The sequence below is a fragment of the Podarcis cretensis genome (genome assembly GCF_951804945.1).
Source record: "Podarcis cretensis genome assembly, chromosome: 8".
Classification (NCBI taxonomy): Eukaryota; Metazoa; Chordata; class Lepidosauria; order Squamata; family Lacertidae; genus Podarcis; species Podarcis cretensis.
The window spans coordinates 48734429-48757023 of NC_137177.1; the positions used below are offsets into that span (position 1 = coordinate 48734429).

At 41.3% G+C, this 22595-nt stretch overlaps 1 protein-coding gene across 8 annotated transcripts; it reads left to right on the top strand.

Moving 5' to 3' along the window:
* The first annotated feature begins 285 nt into the window (after positions 1-285).
* PDP2 (pyruvate dehydrogenase phosphatase catalytic subunit 2) lies at positions 286-14074 on the top strand. Of its 8 annotated transcripts, none has more exons than XM_079988252.1 (5): positions 290-370; positions 1429-1520; positions 3128-3191; positions 4386-4451; positions 6687-14074. In XM_079988252.1, the coding sequence occupies exon 5, from the start codon at positions 6730-6732 to the stop codon at positions 8341-8343; it is 1614 nt and encodes a 537-aa protein (XP_079844378.1). In that variant the 5' UTR covers positions 290-370; positions 1429-1520; positions 3128-3191; positions 4386-4451; positions 6687-6729; the 3' UTR covers positions 8344-14074. The 8 variants fall into 8 exon arrangements, with proteins under 8 accessions (XP_079844381.1, XP_079844378.1, XP_079844383.1 ...); XM_079988251.1 differs by lacking the exon at positions 290-370 and adding an exon at positions 732-1197; XM_079988255.1 differs by lacking the exon at positions 1429-1520 and having other exon boundaries at positions 286-370; positions 3131-3191.
* The last annotated feature ends 8521 nt before the right edge of the window (positions 14075-22595 follow it).

Sequence of the window (22595 nt, forward strand, 5' to 3'; positions counted from 1 at the left end):
CAGGCCTTTCTATGGCAAGGCGGAACAGAACATCCGCTAAAACCACACCAGGCTTGCCGCGAAGCAGGCAACAGGCCGCTGGTGACCCGTATCCTTCACAGCCGTGGGAGGGAAGCTGGGCGGACGCCAAGCACCTGGGGCAGAGTCGCTCGAGGCCGAGGTGAGGCGAGGACAACGGAGGCAGCAGCGTCAAGGCAGAGACGAGGGCCTCGGCGGGCGGCGGATCACCTCCCGTCAAGCAGGCGAACAAGGCGCGGCGACGGACTGGGGCGCGGGCGGGAAAGGCGTGGGGCGACCATGGACTGATGGGGCAACTGGCATGAACGGCGGCGGCGGCGGCCCCGATCCCTGCCTCTGCCAAGCCAAGCGGGTAAGGGGGGGCTTGGTGTCCTGCGGGAGCGGAGGAAGGAGACGAGCTGGGTTTGGCTGCGGGAGGAGGAGGGGCCGAGCCTCCAGCGTCGGAAGCAGCGGCCGCCTTTGCCTGCAAGCTTTCCTGCTGCAAGGAAGCTCCGTTGAGGAAGGTCGCTGGGGCTTACTTCGGAGCAGACGAGCGTCGGGTGGTAAAACCCGCAATCTTAGGTATAATCACACGGCCACAGCCACACCCTTCAAGGGGGCTCCCTTCCGAGGAGAAGTAGAAATAGCCAGGATTGTGAAGGCCGGTAACAACGCGGTTTGGTTTACTCCCGAGTAAGCGTGCCTAGGACTCGCTCGCCCCAGCCGCGGAAGGGGAAACTGCACATGTTTTAAAGGCTGCGATCCGGTGGACGCTGAAGCTAATGGGACCTGTTCCTTAACTTCACACGTTCACATTCCAAAGGCATTCAGGGAGCAGGTTCCCGCGCCGTGCGCTTCTTGCGCCCGCGCGCTCCTTTTTCCAGCAGACCAGCATGGCTGGGCGGGGACGGCCCGCGCCTAACACGCGCCACTCGGCTCCGCCATCGTCTCCTCACGCCCCTCTCTGCAGCCAATCGCTGAGCGTTCTGGGGGAGGAGCCGAGCTGGTCCTCCCTAAAGTCGTCAGCTTGTCTTTAGTGTGTTACGGGCTGAATTGTCCAACTTGTTCTCCGTGTAGTGGAGAGCTGCCAAGTGGCCCGGAGAGGGGGCGGGGGGAGGGAACCAAAGCAAAATGAAATCTATCGGCGCGGCTCGGTCTTGTCTCTCTCAGAGGTTTCACTGATGTGTAAGAAGTCAGCAGGTAAAACGAAACGCTGTATATTTGCAATTCTTACCTGTGATACATTTCAGGATCAGATTTTCTAACTTTGCCACCTGTTAATTGCTGCCGTAGATCAAAGGACTGTAAAAGGAACCGTTTTGAAAGCTGGCAACCCGATTCCAAAACTTTCCAAAATTTTCTAGAATGTCAAGCCGTATTCTTAGGAGCTCTCTTAACATTTGATTTCCCCCCTTTTAATTTTACTAAAAGCATAGTCCCTGGCAAAGAAGCGAAGAAAAATACCTAAATTCTCAGGAGCCAAAGTTTTGGGGTGATCTTCTACTGTTTAAAAATTCAAAGAGGTAGGTTTATACTGTTGCTTTACTTTTCCCAGCTCCGGCCTGCTTAACAGTGGATTTAGGAAATGTTCATTTATTCTGTTTTCAGGCTTTAATCTTAATGGAGGGACAATGTCTGTGTTTTATTTGCTTGGATTAGTATAAAAGTGACTACAGTATATAAAGCTGCTATCCTAACCTGGGAGAAAACCCAACTGGATTCAAGAGGACTTTATTTTGAGTAGCCACAATTAGGATTGTGCTGCAAGTGTGTAATCATGTCATGGGGAAATGACTGCTCTGTCCTTGCTTAATTTGTTCCTCCCTCATTTTCTCTTAAAAAAAACCTTTTGTTGGATTTTTTTTTTTTACTTTGTTGAACTTGCTGATAGCTCTTTGGCAACATGAGGAAAAAGTAAACAGACGCCATTGCAGCTAAACTGCAACCAAGTAGAGAACCACTTTGATCAAGTTCCAATGTAATATTACCTTGGCTGATCTATTATGCAAACAATGTGAAGTTTATGGTGATAACAACAGTATTCCGGCAACGTACAATGTTGCTGTACCTGGTCTTGATATTAAATAAATTTGCAGCATAATCCCATTAATGTTTATGCAGAAGTAAGCCTTATTAAATTCAATGGTAAGTGTGGATAGGATTGAAATCTAAAATGCTGTTTACTTTTGGATAATTGGCATTGAGGGTATTTGATTCATTGGGAATCCATGAGGATTCACAGTGTGCTAAGCTTCCCTTCTCCCCTTATTGGGGGTGGAGAGAGACAGATCAGGGAAGGTTGATGGTAGCATAGCATAGGTGGTTGTCAGATTGTCCCCCTCCCACTGCGCCATGCGCTCTGAAACTGAGCTATAGAGGAGTGAAGTTTCAGAGGTGACTGTGTAATTAAGCCCCATTCTGAACAGTGCAGCAGCGGAAATGGGATTATCTCTTTCTTCATGCTGTTTCGGATGGTTCCTTTTCTGTTGTTGAAGGATTGGGTTAGGGGGTAGAATTGGCCTCTAGGGCCAATTTCTGCTTCCACCCCTATTGCCTTCATTAAACAAAACTGGTCTCTCCATGGGTTTAGTAGTTTACTCCTCTCACATTTTCATTGTCAAAACTTTTATCTTCTAACATTCTTACAGGAAAGCTTTTAAATATTTTCAATCTTTGAACTTCTTTCCCCAGCAAGCTTTCAGAAATATTTATCCCAGATGGTATCTGTCTGAGACTCGAATTGATTTTCTTTACGTGCTGTTGTTGCTTTAAGTTGGTTATTTATTATATATATCTATATATCTACATCTATATATATATGTTTAAACTGTTTTTATATATGTAACTGTTTTATATATGCTTATCACTTTGGGATGCCTCACAAGTGAAATAAAAATAATCTGTCTCGCTCTCCTCCCCTTGTTAAAAAGTAATATTTTTATGCATACCTGGGGAGTTGACTGCCAGTGCAGAAATCCTTAGCTGTAGGTAGCTTCGTTCAACTGGTATACTAATTGGCATGGGACCACCAAGTTTGCTGTTAGAGGAAATAAGAGCTTCTGTTCTGAAAGCAGTTATAAATTATTTTGCATCCTTCTTTTTTAATCTCCTTATTCATTTTGATTTTCAGCAGGTTTAGAAGCAGGATGTTACCTGTGTTCAGAAATATAGCTGGGACATGTATTATTAACAAGGCAAATAAATGCCATATGTTTTGTATCTCCATTCTCTTTGATTATATAAACAGAGGGAAACCATATTGATTGTAGGTGGGAGAAAGGGAATGTGACAGAAGGAATAAGGAAGTGGGGGAAGGAAAATAGTAAAACAAAGAAACAAAACACCACACATCTTGAAGATACACAGGAGGAAAGTCAAGCAATTGTTGTTCTTGTGAAAAGGGAAGTTCACAACTCCTGCTTTCAACCGAAGTACAGTGGTACCTCAGGTTAAGTACTTAATTTGTTCCGGAGGTCCGTTCTTAACCTGAAACTGTTCTTAACCTGAAGCACCACTTTAGCTAATGGGGCCTCATGCTGCCGCCGCACCGCCGGAACACGATTTCTGTTCTCATCCTGAAGCAAAGTTCTTAACCCGAGGTACTATTTCTGATTTAGCGGAGTCTGTAACCTGAAGCGTATGTAACACGAGGTACTACTGTAGTGGGTGGGCCAGTCATTACTGGCAGTGTGGCGGTTAAACTAGCACACCCAAATTTTGGCTTAAATGTTTGAAAAGCGATGGGGGCACTGGCTCTGCTCTGTGACTCTTTAAAGTCATCAGCCTTGCCATCAGAACTGGAGATGGTGCCAGTTTATTTTAACAACTCTGAGCATTGAGTGTCTTTAATACACACACACACACACACACACACACACACACACACTTAATGTATTTCTTACCTTTCTTCACCATAAGGTCTTGGGGCATTATTGTAACAATAGTAAAATCAGACAATTTACAATCAGAATAATTAGGTGGATCTGATAGATAGATAGATAGATAGATAGATAGATAGATAGATAGATAGATAGTGTCAGGAGTCCCATCTGTCCCACAGCATGCTGCCCTCCCATACTAGAGAAACTAAAGTAATATACATGGTTTGTAGGTCCAAGCTGGCAATCCTGCCTCATGTTATATCCAGCCCGGTCAAAGGAACCTTGTGTTATATATTCACAAATGCAATATATCATGAGCTGTTGATGAGGCATTTATCTGACACATGTAATAGTTCAGGGGCTGCATACCTTCCTGTGCTTAGTTAACAAATTACTTGGAAGGCTTATTAAAGAGAAAAATGTGCTTGATAAAGGGAGTGCAGGATTTAATGTTCCGATTCTGATTATGTTGATAGATATATATTGATTGTCTTCTTTATTTCACAGTTCCTTAAAAAAGACCATTCTTGGGAAATGCCCAGCTGTTACCCAGGATAGGACAGTCTCTCAATTGTAAGTGCATATCTGAAAAATATTTTTTTTAAATCATACATGTAGAAGTTTTCTGTCCTGAGACTACCCTTTTACAAGCAATAGGACCCCAAACAAAGTCAGTACCTTAAGCATGCACATTTGTAGCCTGCAAAGCCAAACTCCGCTTCTACAACTGTGTATGGTGATCACCAGAAGTTTAATGAAACCTTTGTTTTTGCTGAATACATGATAATATAGACACGGAGTCACCAGGCACCTTACGTAGTCCTTCATATGTAGTTAGTGGACTGTGTTTGGTTTGATGTGTTTGGCAGAGGTGTGTCTGGTACCTCAACTGCACAGCTTCCAGTGACTGTTGAATACACACCTCTTTACCCTGACTTTTGACACTTGAGGTGTATATTTTTAGGAACCATTTTATTTTGGTGATTGTAAGTTGCTTTAAACTATTTTTGATACTGTGTTTTAATGTTGTAACCTGTTCTGGGGCCTTAGGGTGAAGGGAAGGTAATTATTAATAATAACAATGTGTCGTAAGCTATGTAGGCTTGCTTCAACTCTTAGGACTGGAAGGACAATAAAAACCGTATTTGATTTTTTTTTTCAAGAGAGAGAGAGCAGAGAGGGGAGGGAAATTACAAGCCAGTTTCTGACGCTTCTGTTGTGTGTATAGCCAGACATGTAACTACAGTTGCATTCTAGATTCATAAAGCAAAACTAGATACTAGATATATTAAGTACAAAAGAAAAAAATTAACAGAACAACATTTTAATACAAAAAAAAATCCTTCCAGTAGCACCTTAAAGACCAACTAAGTCAGTTCTTGGTATGAGCTTTCGTGTGCATGCACACTTCTTCAGATACATGAAGAAGTGTATCTGAAGAAGTGTGCATGCACACGAAAGCTCATACCAAGAACTGACTTAGTTGGTCTTTAAGGTGCTACTGGAAGGATTTTTTTTGTTTTGACTATGGCAGACCAACACGGCTACCTATCTGTAACTGGAACATTTTAATAGTTTCAATGTAGCTGCCTGTTAAGCCAGTAAAGCTCAGTGCTTACCTAGAAAGAGAAGTTTGCATTCATTCTCTAAACCAAGAGGTGTTTAACGTGCCAGACAGTTTTTGGATGGTGAGCAATGACCAGTAGCAATTCGAGTTATGTCAGCAGTGGTGCATGTTGGTCAAAGGAGTTGAACAGAGCTGAACAGAAAACTAAGATTAGAGCAACCTTAACAGCTCTGTTCCTGAAGAAAGCCAGTTTGAGTGATAGTTTCCAGGGCTACTGGCATTCTTTTCCACCAATAAGCTAAGCAAACCCCCTTTACTGCCACCTTGACACCACTCCTTGCCCCCTTGAAAGAGTTAGAAACAATCAGTGGGCTCTGTAACCTATTCCAAGGCTTATAAACTCAAGACAGTGCTTTTGTACTATGCAGATTGAGCATATACTTTCATTAGGCTAACTCATGATTGTTTCCAAAACTTCCATACCTACTTATGCTGACAGAGTGACCTCAAACATATTGACTCTGAAAAATGCCCCATTGTTTTTAGTGAGACTTTACTTAGTCTCAAGTCGGTGTGCATAGGACTCCAGCTAGAGAGAAGCTAGTGCAATAGAACTCATTTCTTCGCTTAGTTATTTTGTATATTTCATGCTAGCAATAGGATTAAGCAGAACTTCTGATCCTTCTGAGAATAATTCCGCGAGGTATTACAAAATAGGTGTCATGTCTGGGGTTAGTTCAGTACAAGTCCTCTCAACCTGAATGTACTTCAGTTCATTCATAGCCATTGAGAGTAGATTCAGCTTGGAAGATAGCATATTTCTGATATGAAACAACTCTGCAAAGGGTTGGATAGTGCAGAATATATTTTTGGTATGTAGCCTATACCTTAGAAATAAACAATCCTCAGTGTGTTGGCATTTGAAAATGTAGGGTTATTTCTAAGTAAATGTGCTTTTAACATTAGCATGCCAAGGTGCATTCCACCAACGTCTAAAGTTGTCAGTTTCAGAATCTGCTTAACTTGCTACGAAATTCTAAATTTATAAAATGCACAAATTATTTATAAATTTATGATTAAGTTACAAAACAATTTATTTATTTATTCATTCATTCATTCATTCATTCATTCATTCATTCATTCATTCTCAATGGCCTCTTGGTATAAGTCACAGTATGGATGTTAACATGAAGCATTGTTGCCTTAAAAAAAAAAATTAATAGCTTTATTTTTACTTGTAGGCTTTTCAAATTGTCCTGCTTTAAAGCAGAACCAGTTCTTAAGATGTCAAGTACTATGACCTCCTGGAGTATCATCTCAGCAAGAAACATTATCTCCACTTTGCATGGAAAAGGACGTTTGTATTCCAGGTGCTTTTCGAGCCAGAACAAAGTAGCATGGAGGGGTTTGCTTGCCAAAGACTCCTTTTCTTCTTTCCTGTCAAGTTGCAGTTGTGGCATGGACAGCATCTTCACTGTGAGAAAAGCTTTCAGACACACCTCCACAGAAGAAGAAGACTTCTCCTTCCACCTGACACCATCACAGATAAATGAAATCTTAAGGGCTAATGAGTTGTCCTATACAGTACCTGAATTTGATGGGAAAAACCCGAGCTCAGTGTTGAAATTTGAGAGTAACCATTTGGCTGCCAACGCCCCGAGTGAAGACCGTAGAAGTGCAGCTACATGTTTGCAGACCAGAGGGATGATGTTTGGAGTCTTTGATGGCCATGCAGGCTATGCTTGTGCACAGTCGGTCAGCGAGAGGCTGTTTTTTTACATTGCTGTTTCTCTTCTGTCTCAACAAACGCTGCAAGAAATCGAGTCTGCCATGGAGTCAATGAAACCAGTTCTGCCTATTCTGCAGTGGCACAAACACCCCAACGACAGGTTCTTTCACGAGGTCGCCCCAATGTATTTGGAGCAGCTCAGAGTTTATTGGCAAGACTTGCTAAACCTGGACATGGAGCCATGCCATACTAAGAAGGACGCACTGATCTATGCATTTAAAAGGCTGGATTCAGATTTCTCTTTGGAAGTTCAGGCTCCCACAGAAAATGAATTGGTAAGGAACATAGCTCTTCAGGTGGCTTTCTCAGGCGCAACAGCATGTGTGGCTCACATCGACGGTGTTAATTTGCATGTTGCAAATACTGGTGACTGTAGAGCAATTCTAGGGGTTCAAAATAAAGATGGGATGTGGTCCGCCCTCCCTCTTACTCAAGACCACAATGCCTTCAACAAATTGGAAGCTTTAAGGTTAAAAAGTGAACACCCGGCCTCTGAAGAGGACACTGTCATTGTGAACAACAGGTTGCTGGGAGTTCTTATGCCCTCCAGAGCTTTCGGAGATGTCAGATTTAAGTGGAGCCAGGAACTTCAACAGAGTGTGCTAGGAAATGGTTGCAACACGGAGGCTTTAAACATTTATGAGTATGCACCGCCAAACTATCATACACCTCCTTATTTAACTGCAGAACCTGAAGTCACGTACCACAAAATAAGGAAGCAGGATAAATTTTTAGTGATTGCTTCGGATGGGCTGTGGGACATGTTGAGTAATGAAGAGGTGGTCAAGCTTGTTGCCACGCATCTGCTTGGAGACAATGCCCAGAAAACGCCACTTGCTTTTAAGAAACCAGCCAACCTGGGTTACATGCAAAACTTCCTTCTTCAGAGGAAGGGCAGGCACATCCGCTCCTATGACCACAACGTGGCTACCCACCTCATCCGAAATGCCATTGGCAATAATGAATATGGAGAGATTGATCCAGAGAGGCTCATGGCAATGCTGACTCTTCCTGATGATGTAGCACGGCTGTATAGGGATGACATCACGGTTACTGTGATATATTTTAATTCAGATATAATTGAAGGTTACTACAGAGATAACGAATAATGGACTTATCTTTATGAACCGTACATGTTCTGCGGACCACTAGGGAAATTTTAAAAAAAATATTAAATCCCTAGCAATACCACTGTGCAGAAACTCCCCCTGTCTTGTCTTCAGAAGTCTTATAGTGGTTCTTTTAATGAAGAATTCATGTGAAAATTCTAACAGCCTGCTTTGATTAAAACAGCTGCCCCCAACTATCTAGACGTTTTGGGACTGCCAACTTCTATCATCCCCAGCTGGTAAAGACCTGCTGGATGGGACTGATGTGAATTATAGCCCAGAACATCTGGAGGGTCCTGGGGGGGGGCAGCTGGGGTAAAGCAATGCAAAATTATTTATTTTAGTAGAACAAACATTGTAAGACATCCTGGGCGGAAAGGGCATCCTTGTGCCAAGGTGGATGAGAGTGAAATATGCTGCTTGTTAATCAAAGCCATAAACTCAAGTGGCCAAATATCATTGCCATTGAAATTCATGGCAAATTTCTCTGTGAACTGAGAGCACTTACACTGAACAATATTAGAAAAATATGCTCGAATGGTGGACAGCACTTTTCCTTTGAAGGCTAAGTTGCAAGATAGCCATGATAGCCATGAATGCAAATACTGTATGTCAGGTGAGGAGGGGCTTGGTCTAGGTGTGCCCCCAGGACTGACTGTTTCCATGGGAAAGTCTGCTAGGTACTATTCTGGTACAAGATTTTTTGGAATGCATAGTAGCTGAACAAAAGGGGCGCATATTAGAAAACTCTCTTAGGAAATCATGCATAATATTTCACTAAGACTCACTTCCAATCCAGCATGATAAATCCTTTGCATTTATTCCTGTAGGGAACATTTGTTTCACAAAGCAGTGTAGCCATTTAAAATAAAACGTCAGTTTGATTGGCTCTCCTACTCAGCTTCCTGCAGTGCCCTATTTAAAATATGAAAACTAGCTTTCTTCTTATTCTGACTGTGATATTGTTTATGCACTAGACTAATTGCTGCTTGAACGCATTTATACTGCACTACAGGGATTCAAATCTCTTGCTGACTGCTTCTGCTGCCATAGTACCAATTGTATCTGTGCCTCAGGGCTTCTCAAGCCTATGGAAATGTTATCCTTTTTAAAATACCTCAGAAGCAATTACTACTTTTAGTTATTTTGCACCCTCGCAAAGCATATGGCTGAATACTTCTAGTTTTCAGAAAGTATCCTTTCTAATACCTTTTAACGTATCTGGGCATCTGGATCTGCTATCAGTGCAACTCATGTCTTTTGAAATAAATCATTACCAGTGGAAGCTAACTATTTTTGGCTCGGTGGGGAACGTATTATTTTAATAGCTTAAAAATTATACAATGATCTTTTTTGTTTTCATTTTAAGAAAAGATGGCTGAAGTTTTGTTTGTAGGCTATATGGAAATGCAGTCTTGAATCTGCATACAGTGCTAGTTGTTTTATGCATATTGAATCTTTGTGAAGAATGTTTCCTAAAGAGCCTTTATTTAGTGTTCTGTATAGTTTGAATCCTGCTTTCAGATAAGACCTTACCTAACCAATTGCTCACTTGAAATCCAATTCATAGTTAACAATTGCATCCTTCATTCAAAACCATCAGATAAAGGCGCATTTAATACACTTCAGTCTATCGCTTAAAGAATACAATGGCTTTGTACTAGGCGATGAACAATCACACAGGTGGAATTTTCCACTCTGTGAGTCAAAATTGGGACTTTTTTGGAAACCACATCTGACAGTACAAATTTCAGGAGTAAAGCCCAAGGAATTAAAATCTTAAATGTCATGCTCTGTACAAAGAAATGTGGGCAGGTTGGGTGAATGGCATGAGCTACAATTCATGACTTAGTTTTGATGTGGATTAGAAATAAGTTTTGTTTCTTTCCAAGAGATATAACTTGAGGCCTGCAGGAATGCCTTAACTGAAAGCAGAAGAAAGTGAGTAAGAGGAGAACTAGGAAGGAAGGAAGTGGGTGTCATTCACAACATGTATTCATTTCTGTAGAATTTTAACACTTTTATTTTGGAATCAATTTCTAAAAAGTATATTATAATTCAAAAGTTTGCTTTTTCTGCCAGCACTTTAAAACCAAACTACTGTGCCTGGTTTTGCACACAGACAGGACTTAAATCATAAAATATTGCTGGATCTGAATGCATGTCTAGGCATTACTTAGCAACGGACCTGAGTATTGTGTAAGATCTCCATCAAATGTGAGGAGTGATATCCTTTTAGTAGATGCAGATTCTAGCTTCAAGTACAATCTCTAATACCTGAGTAGAAGGGTTTTCTTATCATTTTAGTCAATTGTGCATAAGTAAGATCGCTACGGATGAGGCTCTTTCATGTCAGCTTCAAAAGTAATAGTGTGTGTTATTTAAACACACTAACCTTTAAAAAAATGTTTACGAAGATTGTGTTGAATTGTGCTTGTTAACTGGCAATTACCGTTTAAGAGACCACATTTGTGGGTTTTTCCTGTAAAAACAGACTTAGCATGTATTTATAACTGCTGTATGCCTGCTGTAATTTAGAGTGTGAAAATGAATATTTAGAAAGTGTTTAACAAATATGCACATTATGCAGTTGGCTGCACATTCTACTCTTTCTGTAGCTGCAGCAATACAGTTGATTGCCATTAACTACTGTGCTTCTGAGGCAACTTGTGAATTTCCTCAGGCTGCTGTTACTTTTCAGGAGCATGTGACTTATAGCTTTCCCAAGTGTCAATATGACACTGCATTCCATGCTTTTGTTTCTGATCTAAACACAACTCCTTGCTGGCTTACCCTCCTGGTGTATCTGACCCATTGAATCAGTTCAAAGCACCTCTGCTAAATAAATGTATGTTTCTGTTCCATCAATTTGGATCATGTCCGGTCCCACCTGAAGTCCTTTGCCTGTTATTTGATTTGTGCCTGTTATTTCTTTTTCACTTGCTCATAACTCTGTCACTGACAATATCCTACCCATTAAATTTCCTTGCTTGCTCCATCTATTCTATAATAGCTCCTCTGTGATCAAGCCCTTGTCCTTCTTGTGCTCCTGTTTCTGTGACTCCTGTCATGCTATCACCTGTCAACAGTATAAAACAATGTCTTGATTCACACCTAATGCTACACCATGGTTTATTAAGTTAGAGTTTATTAAAACATGGCTTAGCATGTGTTAATCCTGGCCATCGGCTTAACTGGTGTTTCTACTACCAACAAACTACAATCTTAAACCATGCTTTATTGTTGGCTTATGAACCTTGCTTTGTTTTAACTATGGCTTGCCATTACACAGCAGCCTTAACTATGGTTTGTTTGTTTGACCACCATACACCCCCAAACGCTAGTCAAACTACAAAGGCACAAGGCAAGAGCAACACTGGAGAAACAAACCACAGTTTCTTTGATCATGTGTGGGACAAACCATTGTAAACTTGCAGTTTGTGCAACAAACCAAGGCTTAAACTAATTATGGCTTAGTGTTATGTGTTAACCAGGCCAGTGACCTCCTTGTTTGACAAGCTTACTTCCTGTCTCCTAAAGCCTTCCTCAAAACTAGTTTTACCAAACAATTTCAAAAACATAAGTTGGTCCATGTTGCCCAGTGTTGTCTGCTCAATCAGTGGTTTTCTAGAGTTTTTCCCAGCCCTCTTTTGAGACCACTTTTAACAGAAGAGATTCTGGGGATTGAACCCAAAACCTTACACATGCAAAGCATGTACTGTACCACTTAGCTATGGACTTTTCACCTCTGTTGTCTTGCTCTTCCCCACCTCATTTACTGCTTTTCTTGGCCTGTTCGTGATCTTTTCTCCATTTCTGTATACTGTAGTGTCTTTATTGCACAGTATAAATTCTATGCAAGGACGTCATTTTTGTGCTGTATACACCTAAATATTTAGTAATGCAAGGAGATATAGCATAAGAAAATAAGAGCAGCCCTGCTGCATCAAACCAAAGGCCCATCTAGCACAAACAGGGTCCAACCAGGTACTTCTAGGAAGTTTGCAAACAAGAAGAGCGCAATTTCCATCTCTTGTGTTGTGCCTGGTATTCAGAGCCATGCTATGTCTGATACTGGAGATAATATACAGCCATTATAACCAGTAACCACTGATAACCTTGTCATTCATGAACCTGTCTTAATTCTTTTTAAAAAGCTGCTTTAAGTTGCTGTTCATTGCTGCAACTTGCGGCAATGAATCCCAGAGTTTAACTATGTGCTATGGAAAGTACCGTATTTTTTGCTCTATAAGACGTACCAGACCATAAGATGCACCTAGTATTTGGAGGAGGAAAACAAGAAAAAAAATATTCTGAATCTCAGAAGCCAGAACAACAAGAGGGATCACTGCGCAGCAAAAGCAGCGATCCCTCTTGCTGTTCTGGCTTCTGGGATAGCTGCGCAGCCTGCATTCGCTCCACATTTCCCTTTACTTTTTAGGAGGGAAAAAGTGAGTCTTATAGAGCAAAAAATACGGTACTTTCTTTTGTCAGTCTCAAATCTTCCAATATTCAGCTTCATTGGATGACACGAGGTTCTAATATTATGAGAGAAGGAAAAAACTCCACTTTCTCTATACTGTTCATACTTTTAACGCACCTCTGTCATGGCCTCATTCACCTTTTTTTCTAAACTAAAAGCACCAGATGCTGTAACCTTTCCTCAGCTGCATACATATCATACATTTAAAGCACCAGACTTTCCCCAATGATCCCTGGGAACTGAAGTTTTTACCCCTTACAGAGCTTCAGTTCCTAGCACCCTTGACAAACTACAGTTTCCTGGATTCCTTGGGGGAAGCCATGCACTTTATATGTTATTTAAATGTACGGTGTGTACACAGCCCTCATAAAGGAGTAGTTCCAGACCCCTGATAATTTTGGTTGTCTTTTTCTGTATCCTTTTTTTTCTTCTACAATATCTTTTTGGAGATGCGGTGACCAAAACTGTAGATTGAATTCTAAGTGCAGTTGAATCATAGATCAACCATGGCAGTTTTATTTTCAATCCCTCAGATTTAGAGGAGCATGACTGGTTCAGTTGCATTGGGTGCAGAGCCTAGAGGGCACCACAACTATTATTTAGAATGGAGCATGAGAGGCAGGGGACAAATTTTGGCATTGCACAGGGTGCCGCTGAAATTTGTGACCCCAAGGTCCACTACTGAATCCCTTTCCTAATGATTCCTAGCGTAGAATTCAGTTTACCTTTTCTTCACACCTGCTGCATATTGGCTCAATGTATTTATTGAGCTATGCATTACAACGTTACAGTCGCTTTCCTTGTTAGTCACAACTGGTTCAGATGGTGACACTAAGCTGCATAACTCCAATACTGCAGGGAACAGGAGTTGCACAATTCACACAAGGAATATTTCCAGTATATTCTGCTCTCGGAATCCATTGTTGCTTAAAATCAACTAGGAGAAAAGCTTATATTTTCAACAACATTATGTAGCAAAGAACAACAATTCAAGTGCAGAAATCAATATTTATCAACTTATTTGCAATATTGCTAATGTGCCTGTTGCAACGGGAAATATATTTTATGTAAATTGCTATTTAAAAATGTTGGTTATTATACTGGTAGTGTTAAGCTAGAATGTTAGTGCTCTGGTTTGCAAAGCTGAAGAGAAAATATGATTAAATGTGTATACTTAATATATTTACATACTTTTCTAAATTGTAAATATTGTACCTTTGGGAATAAAGGTATATAATCGGGACACAATGTGTTAAGAAATGTATTTGACTACTTTGTTCAGTGTTTGTGCCTTATTCTAATGGTGATAAAATGAAAATCAGTGTAATATGCTTTCTAATTAATGGTTCTGAATTGAATGGATATGAATCATCCTCCTAGCCTGCCTCATTTACAAACCACTTAAAAAAAAATGTAACAGCTTGAAAGCCAAATTAGGTGGAGAATGAGATCTTTGGCCTTTCTTGAATTAGATTACCACAGAGAGAGAGAGATTCTCAAGGGAGGATAAACATGCAAAACCACAATGAAAAACCAAAAGCAATCATAAGAAGGGAACAACTAGTTGAAGGTATGCTACAACCCAGAATAGGAACAGCTAATGTCAGGGACGGTGGAACTCGTTCTGCTCTTGGAATCCCGGTTTATATGCTTGCTTTGCGCAACAAAGTCTGAATGTCAATGCAAAAGTAACTATACTTGTCTCTTGAAAATTTTATCTACAGGTGTCCTTCAGTTTTCATCATGCAGTGACTGAATAAGGATGTGAACTCAAAAGAACTGAAGGATCTTAAAGCCCGGTGCTTGATCCTAACACTACAAGCCCAGGCTGTGCTTTCTTGGCAGTTATTCAGCATTGCTTCACATGTTCCAGAATTCAGTTCTCTGATACTGAAAAGAGATTCTGGGGCTGTTGCATGGTATAAGGCTGCTTTGGTCCCAGCTTTTCACACCTCCCTAACTGAGAGTTTGCTGCAGGAATGTCCTGCATCCATAAACACGCTTCAGTACACATATGCATGGGCATTTCAGTGCAGTCCTGCTGCTCAGTGTCACTATAATATGGTTGTGGGCCTTACCATCTGATTATGCTAAGGGAAGAGAGACCATTTTGTTGTTGTTTGCATAACTTGCTAGTTGATGGTGGAGTTCAACCTCCATGCTTAACCTGTGTGGTGAGAGCAGAAACAAGCAATTTGTGCTGTCTGAATTTGGTAAGGCAGCGCTGGTTAATGAAATGCAGTAGGAAATGGGTGAGAAAGGTGTTAGGAGCAGCTGGATCTGTTTGCAGCTGCCCCATGTAGTGCATCACTGAATTGCCAGAAGTAGTTTCTCAGTAGTGATGGGGGAATCTGTCATTTTCATATTCGCTTTTTCCTCCAGTCTCCAGTTTTCCGCATTTCCACATCAGGTTGCAATTAATTTTTTTTAAAGTCCTTACGCAAATTCATTAGTATTTGAGTGTGGAATACACATGTGAATGCAATTTGGTCTAACTAGGGTTGCCATATTTCAAAAACTGAAAGTTGAGCTTTTGGGGGGGAAAGTTCTTGAGCTTGTTGAACATACACTTTTGTACAGTATAAATTTCCCCTAAAATAATGCATTTTTTAAATGTTATTTTCACTCATACATGACACTTTACCCAAGTACATACCATTTTGTACACGTTACTTGGCTGGAGAACTGTATTATCAACATTTAGAAAATCTAATTTCAAAGGATGGCTTTGTTTTGGTTCTCATATTATTTCAGAAAGTGAATTAGGGTGATTTATCTTTAAATGTGACCTGAATTAAAATTCTTCCCCATCCTTTCTTATCACTTAAGTGCCTTTAGGCCCTGGACTGACTCCCCCACCCAGACTGGTCATTGGAAGAAGTATAGAAGGGCTTCCTGCTCCAGCTGAGCCTTGTTTGTTGGTCTGCCTGAGCTCTGGCATCTTCTGTATTCTTAGTTATTCTTTGAACCTGACTTCTGGCTTGCTGCACAACCCCATCTCCTGATTTGCCCTTTGGCCCCGAATCCTGACACTCTTCAGTCCTGACTTCTGGCTCTCATTTCTAGTCACCTGGCTTACCCCAGACTGGTATCTACACCCCATGCTGCTGCTTTTGGCCACTGATGCAGTATTCTCATTTTATGGCTGTCCTCTCTGCTTGCTAGTTTCCTGCCTGCTGTTTCTATTTCTGTATATAAGCAGATTATTTTTTAAAAGCATGAGTCCCTGCTTCCCTCTCTTCCCATGGAAACCAAAGTTGCTCTGGAATTTTCTTTCTACACAGGAAGTGAGATGAACAATCTGTTTCATCCAGAGATTGCTTGATTATTTGTTTGCATGTGTGAGTCACCTCATAACCTAAATTCTCTATGTAACTTGTAACCATTAGGTTTCTAAAAGGAGCACACCATAAAGTAGATAAATAGTAGATAGTAGAATATACACAACTTGGTCTAAAAAGTCCCACAGCAAACAGAGAATGAAATAGCATATCATAGTAAAACAACCTAATCATAAAAAAATAACTAGAAGGGGCTAAAAACTTATCTACTGCCATTAAAACAGAGGCCAGGAGAATGTAAACAATCTTAAAGAATTACAAAATTATAGAGCTGGAAGGGAATCCAAGGATCATCTGGTCCAACCCCCTGCAATACAGGATACTAAGGGTGCTTTGACACAACCTGTTTCCTGATTTATTTTTTTGCAGTGAGGTTAGATGACATTGCAAGATAGCAAGTATTATTCCACACTTCCCAGTGCATTTTCCCCATCACTTTTCTTACCTGATTTTGTGGGGAAGCTGGTTTATTGTGCATGACCTTCCAAACTGTTGTAATTGCACAACATGAATCTGCTGGCATGTGACTGAATCCCACCTAGAAATAGTGATAGCCTGGAAGTGCCCTCAATAGCCTTCAAAAAACAATGTAAAAATGGAATGTTAAAAGGCCTCAGAGAGGCCTTGGAGAAGCTGGAGAGGACTCTCCAGGGACAGTATTCCACCTACATGGGACGACTACAGAGAAGGCCTTCTCTTTTGTAGCCACCCTCAGGTTGAGGGGGCACTTGGAGAAGGACCCCTGTAGCTCATATTGTAGGTACATAGTTCTTCACACACTGAGGTCCAAAGTATTATCAGAGTCACTTTACATAATGCACATGGAGTCCAGAGAGAAAAGAAACTATACTTTTCTGGATTAACTGAGCAAAAATGGTAAATAGCAAGAGGAGAAATAAACATAGGGGTTCTGTCTTATTGATAGGTTTAGTTGAAAGCAGGGAGATATTCAACAACAGGCACAGGGGGAGACTTCAGAACCATCTAGGAGATCAGACCACTTTGCAAGGATCATGCCACTCTGGCTGCTAGGCAACAAACGCCTACTAACTGAATGATCCTTGCTGCTGCTCTTCCAACGCCCAAACCATGTAAGCTTTTATAGGTTGAAACCAGCTATTTGAATAGGGTCTGGATGCAAACCGGATGCTAGTGAAAGTGAGAAATAAGGACTAAAGCTTGGAGGAACCTAAGAAATGAGAGGAATGTGGTCTCATTTGTACTTTCTGTGTTAGCTTCTTTATACTTTGCCATTCACAATAGGATAATTGTAGTGGTGGAGGTGGCTTGGTGAGCAATTGTCCTTTATGCTATTCACAAAGAGACAAATTTATAGATTTGTCAGGGATGGAGGTGTTATTATGCTCTCACTGTCATTATGTGGTGAGTGAGCTAATTTAATACTGCTGAGTAAAGGACCAACATAGTTTAACTCTTTGTCCAGAGAAGAGACAGAGGATGTTTGGTATGTTGTATTTAAAAAATATATCCTGATTTATAATTTAAAACAAGAAAAAGAAGTTTATACAGATTTAGGGTCCCTCCTGATGGGTGCTTTACTGCATGTGTATTCTGTAACATGTTCCCGACACAATAGGAGGGCATTAGTGGTGGATTTATTGCACTTTATTAATTGTTCTGAAGACAGAAGTGCCTGGCGTGCTCTGGTCCATGGGGTCACGAAGAGTCGGACACGACTAAACAACAACAACAACATTAATTGTTCTACAATGCTTCCCCAGTGCTACCACAGTATTTCTGTCTTGAGGGGCTATAGCACAACAAATCGGGGGACGGGACTCCCCCAGAATATTTGTGGTATGAAAAGTTATGGGATTTGAGCAGGAAATTGGGAATGAAGCAGTGCCCCCCAAAAAAAGAACCTCTGGCAGATACATGACTGTTAGCATCATAGGCACAAATCATAGTGTCCACCTGCACACCAAACAAACCCCTGAGGGTGCCCATCCCTGCAAGCCAGTTTTCCATGAGAGTGTTTCCCAGAGCTGTTGCGTCATTTAGGGGGATCGTTCTCCTGTGGCGGAGATCAGTTGGATAGTAAAAAGGATAGTAGTAATGCTTAGTATTTGCATAGAGTTTTCAAGTATCAAAAGGGCTTCACATATATTATCTAATTGCATTCCAAGTTAGTATTACTATCCCTCATAATGAAACTCGAGAACGGAGGGTGAAATGGGCTGGCTTAAGGGCACTGAGTAAGCACACTGTAGAAGAGAGATTAGAACTGGGGCTTCCTGGCTTGTAGGCTGCGTACACATTACTGCTTCCTCCAGTTCCAGCCTCCAGTGCACCCCCACCTTTGGTGTTTGATGCTGAGTATGCGTGATGTTGGGACGCGGGTGGCGCTGTGGGTTAAACCACAGAGCCTAGGACTTATCGATCAGAAGGTCGGCGCTTTGAATCCCCACGACGGGGTGAGCTCCCGTTGCTCGGTCCCTGCTCCTGTCAACCTAGCAGTTTGAAAGCACCTCAAAGTGCAAGTAGATAAATAGGTACCGCTCTGGCGGGAAGGTAAACGGCATTTCCGTGCACTGCTATGATTTGCCAGAAGCGGCTTAGTCCTACTGGCCACATGACCCGGAAGCTGTACGCCAGCTCACTCGGCCAGTAAAGCAAGATGAGCGCCACAACCTGAGTCAGCCACGACTGGACCTAATGGTCAGGGGTCCCTTTACCTTTATGTATGATGTTAGCCATAAACCATTGATATCCCCCAGCTTCTTGAGAGCTACCCCTGTTGGATGTGCTTTCCCTCAGACCAGCTTTTGAAGATAGAAAGTTATGGTGAGGCTGAGTTGTGTACATTTCAGGTAGCCATTGCACATGCACAGATGACAGAGTTAATGAACTGGAGTTCTCTGCAGACAAACAAATCAGGTAATGGGCATTGGGTGAAGACATCTTTGCCCACTCTTTGGTCTGTACAGCAATCTAAGAATGTGAGTTGAAATGCAGCAGGGGGGAATGACCTCCCTGCATTTCAAGCCACTACTACGTGCAAAGCCTAGACTAGCCCTATGGCATTTGCATGATATAGCAGTGGTGTGGGATGAACCCACATAAATGTAGATGCTGTGTATCTCATAGCCATTTCAACAGGGCCTTATAGTTGCAGACTCTGGCATGTTTTATGGTGTCCACTTGCTCATTAGTATCTTCTGGGAAGATCTTGAAGATGGCATAGCAAGGACCAGCCACAAGGTGTCAGCATTTAATTTGGCATGGGAGAGGTTCACAGAGAATGGGCAAAGTAACCTTTCAGATGGCGCAGCTAGAGGCCAATTCACACTTCACTTTCAATTCAAGTACAAAATGTACCTGTTTCAAAATGTCCGAAAAACACCCATGCTGCAGTGGAAAATGAAAAAAGAAGAAGCATGCATGTGTTGCAGTGAATAGGTAGACTTGCAATAAACAGGGGAAGAGAACCCGGATTTCCATCTTGAGCTGGCGCCTGTATTGCCATCACCAAACAGGCACCCTATTTGGCTGCCACGTGTCTTACTTTTGATAGTGGGATCACTTAAAGAAATGTCTCCATTTTAGACCTTTGCAGATTGATGTGGGAGAAAATGGGTCTGGCAATCAAGTATGGTCTAGATGGACCACTAGCGGGACGCAGGTGGTGCTGTGGTCTAAACCACTGAGCCTTTTGGGCTTGTCAATCGGAAGGTCGCCGGTTCGAATCTGCTGACGGGGTGAGCTCCTGTTGCTCTGTCCCAGCTTCTGCCAACCTAACACTTTGAAAGCATGCCAGTGCAAGTAGATAAATAGGTACCACTGCGGCGGGAAGGTAAACGGCTTTTCTGTGCGCTCTGGCTTCAGTCACAGTGTCTCGTTGCACCAGAAGCAGCTTAGTCATGCTGGCCACATGATCCCGAAAGTTGTCTGTGGACAAACGCCGGCTCCCTCAGCCTGAAAGCGAGATGAGCGCCACACCCCATAGTCTCCTTTGACTGGACTTAACCGTCCAGGAGTTCTTTGCCTTTACCTAGATAGACCATTAGTCTGATCCAACGGGGCTCTGCTTACGTTTACTGATGTGTGTTCACTATGTAATGACATACTATAATCTGGAATCTGCTGCATAATTTCACAACTTGTAAAATGAATATCTCTTTTTAAAATGGGGGTGGGATTCTCCTGCCTGTGCAAGAAAGTTTGAAAATGTGTAGACAGCAAGGGGAGGCTAGTGACTTGTGAGAAAACCAAGCATTAGGGATAGTCCTATGGCACCCTGACAGTTTCCTGTCCTTTTCCTGGGGCTGGATTAGTTTATAGGCTAAATATTCTACCGCAGGGGGTAGGCAACAGAAGGCCAGCTTTAGAAGCAAAATGTTCTTTGCACGCAGAGTTTTAAAATATTTTGTTTTATTTTGGGCCACAGCCCTCGCTACAGATTTTGTTTCATTTTATTTGTGTGCTTATTTTAACCTACCCAGAAAGGAGCTTTTATACTGTTATTCCTGAACCGCAGCTCCCCAATGCTACACCCTAACATGATTTTTTAAACACAGGGGAGTTTTTAAGCTGCTTGCTATACAGCATTGGATGTCTGGAGTCAGGAGTTTGGGAACGAGACATCCTGCACACATTGGTCACGTCCACGCCATGCATTTATTTATTTATTTTTTTATAATAATTTTTATTAGTTTTCCAATTTTAAAACAAAACAACAGCAACAACATAAAAACGTCAACAAATACAAACAAACACACAAATATAAGTTCTTAACCTCATTTTCATAAACCTCCTTTCTCGGACTTCCCCATACCTCACCCTTTTTGCATCCTTATTTTACAGTTTTTCAGCAACCCTTTTAGCCAATTAAATTTAAATTTATTACATTTCTCAATTTCACCTTAAGTCATCAAACATTTTCAGCTGTAATTCTGCATCTTCCTTCCCCTTGACATTTTAACACTGATCAATATTGTAACAGTTCTTAAGATAAGCTTTAAACTTCTTCCAGTCTTCCTCCACCGTCTCTTTCTCTTGGTCACGGATTCTGCCAGTCATTTCTGCCAATCCCATAAAGTCAATCACTTTTGTCTGCCATTCTTCCAGTGTGGGGAGTTCTTGTGTCTTCCAATACTTTGCTAGAAGGATCCTTGCTGCTGTAGTGGCGTACATAAAAAAAGTCCTAACCTTCCTTGACACCAATTGGCCGACCATGCCCAAGAGAAATGCCTCTGGTTTCTTGTGAAAAGTACATTTAAGTACCTTCTTAATTTCATTATAAATCATTTCCCAGAAGGCTTTAATCTTTGGGCAGGTCCACCAAAGGTGAAAGAAGGTACCTTCAGTTTCATTACATTTCCAACATTTATTATTGGGCAGATGATAAATCTTCGCAAGCTTAACTGGGGTCATGTACCACCTGTAAATCATTTTCATAATATTTTCTCTTAGGGCATTACATGCCGTGAATTTAATACCGGTGGTCCATAACTGTTCCCAGTCAGCAAACATAATGTCATGTCCAATGTCCTGTGCCCATTTAATCATAGCTGATTTAACTGTCCCATCTATTGTATTCCACTTCAGCAACAAATTGTACATTCTTGATACATTCTTAGTACTGGGTTCTAACAGTTCTGTTTCCAATTTTGATTTCTCCACCTGGAAGCCAATTTTCCTATCTTGTTTAAAGGTTTCCATTATTTGATAATAATGAAGCCAATCTCGCACCTTGGGCTTTAATTTCTCAAAACTCTGTAGTTTAAATTCACCGCTTTCTTGTTCTAAAATTTCAGAATATTTTGGCCATTTGGATTCCATATTAAGTTTCTTCACCTCCTTAGCCTCCATAGGTGATAACCACCTAGGAGTTTTATTTTCCAACAAATCCTTGTACCGAATCCAAACATTATATAATGCTTTCCTAACAATATGGTTTTTAAAACCCTTGTGAACTTTAACCTTGTCGTACCATAAATATGCATGCCAACCAAACCTATTATCAAATCCTTCCAAATCCAGAATATCTGCATTCTCAAGAAGTAGCCAATCTTTCAACCAGCAGAAAGCTGCCGATTCATAGTACAGTCTCAAATCCGGCAGGGCAAACCCCCCTCTTTCTTTTACATCAGTATCTTAAATTTTATTCTGGGCTTTTTGCCCTGCCAGATAAATTTAGATATATCTTTCTGCCACTTCTTGAAACAATCCAGTTTATCCACAATTTGTAATGTCTGAAACAAAAATAACATTCTAGGCAATACATTCATTTTAATCACTGCAATTCGGCCTAACAAGGAAAGCTTCAAATTTCTAGATCTTTCTTTACCTCTGTCCAACATTTATCATAATTGTCTTTAAATAAGTTCACATTTTTAGATGTCATGTTAATCCCCAAATATTTTACTTTCTTTGCCACCATTAACCCAGTTTCATTTTGGAATCTC

Excerpts from the sequence above, each read along its gene's own strand:
- PDP2 (XM_079988255.1), top strand. The coding sequence starts at position 6,730 with ATGTCAAGTACTATGACCTCCTGGAGTATCATCTCAGCAAGAAACATT.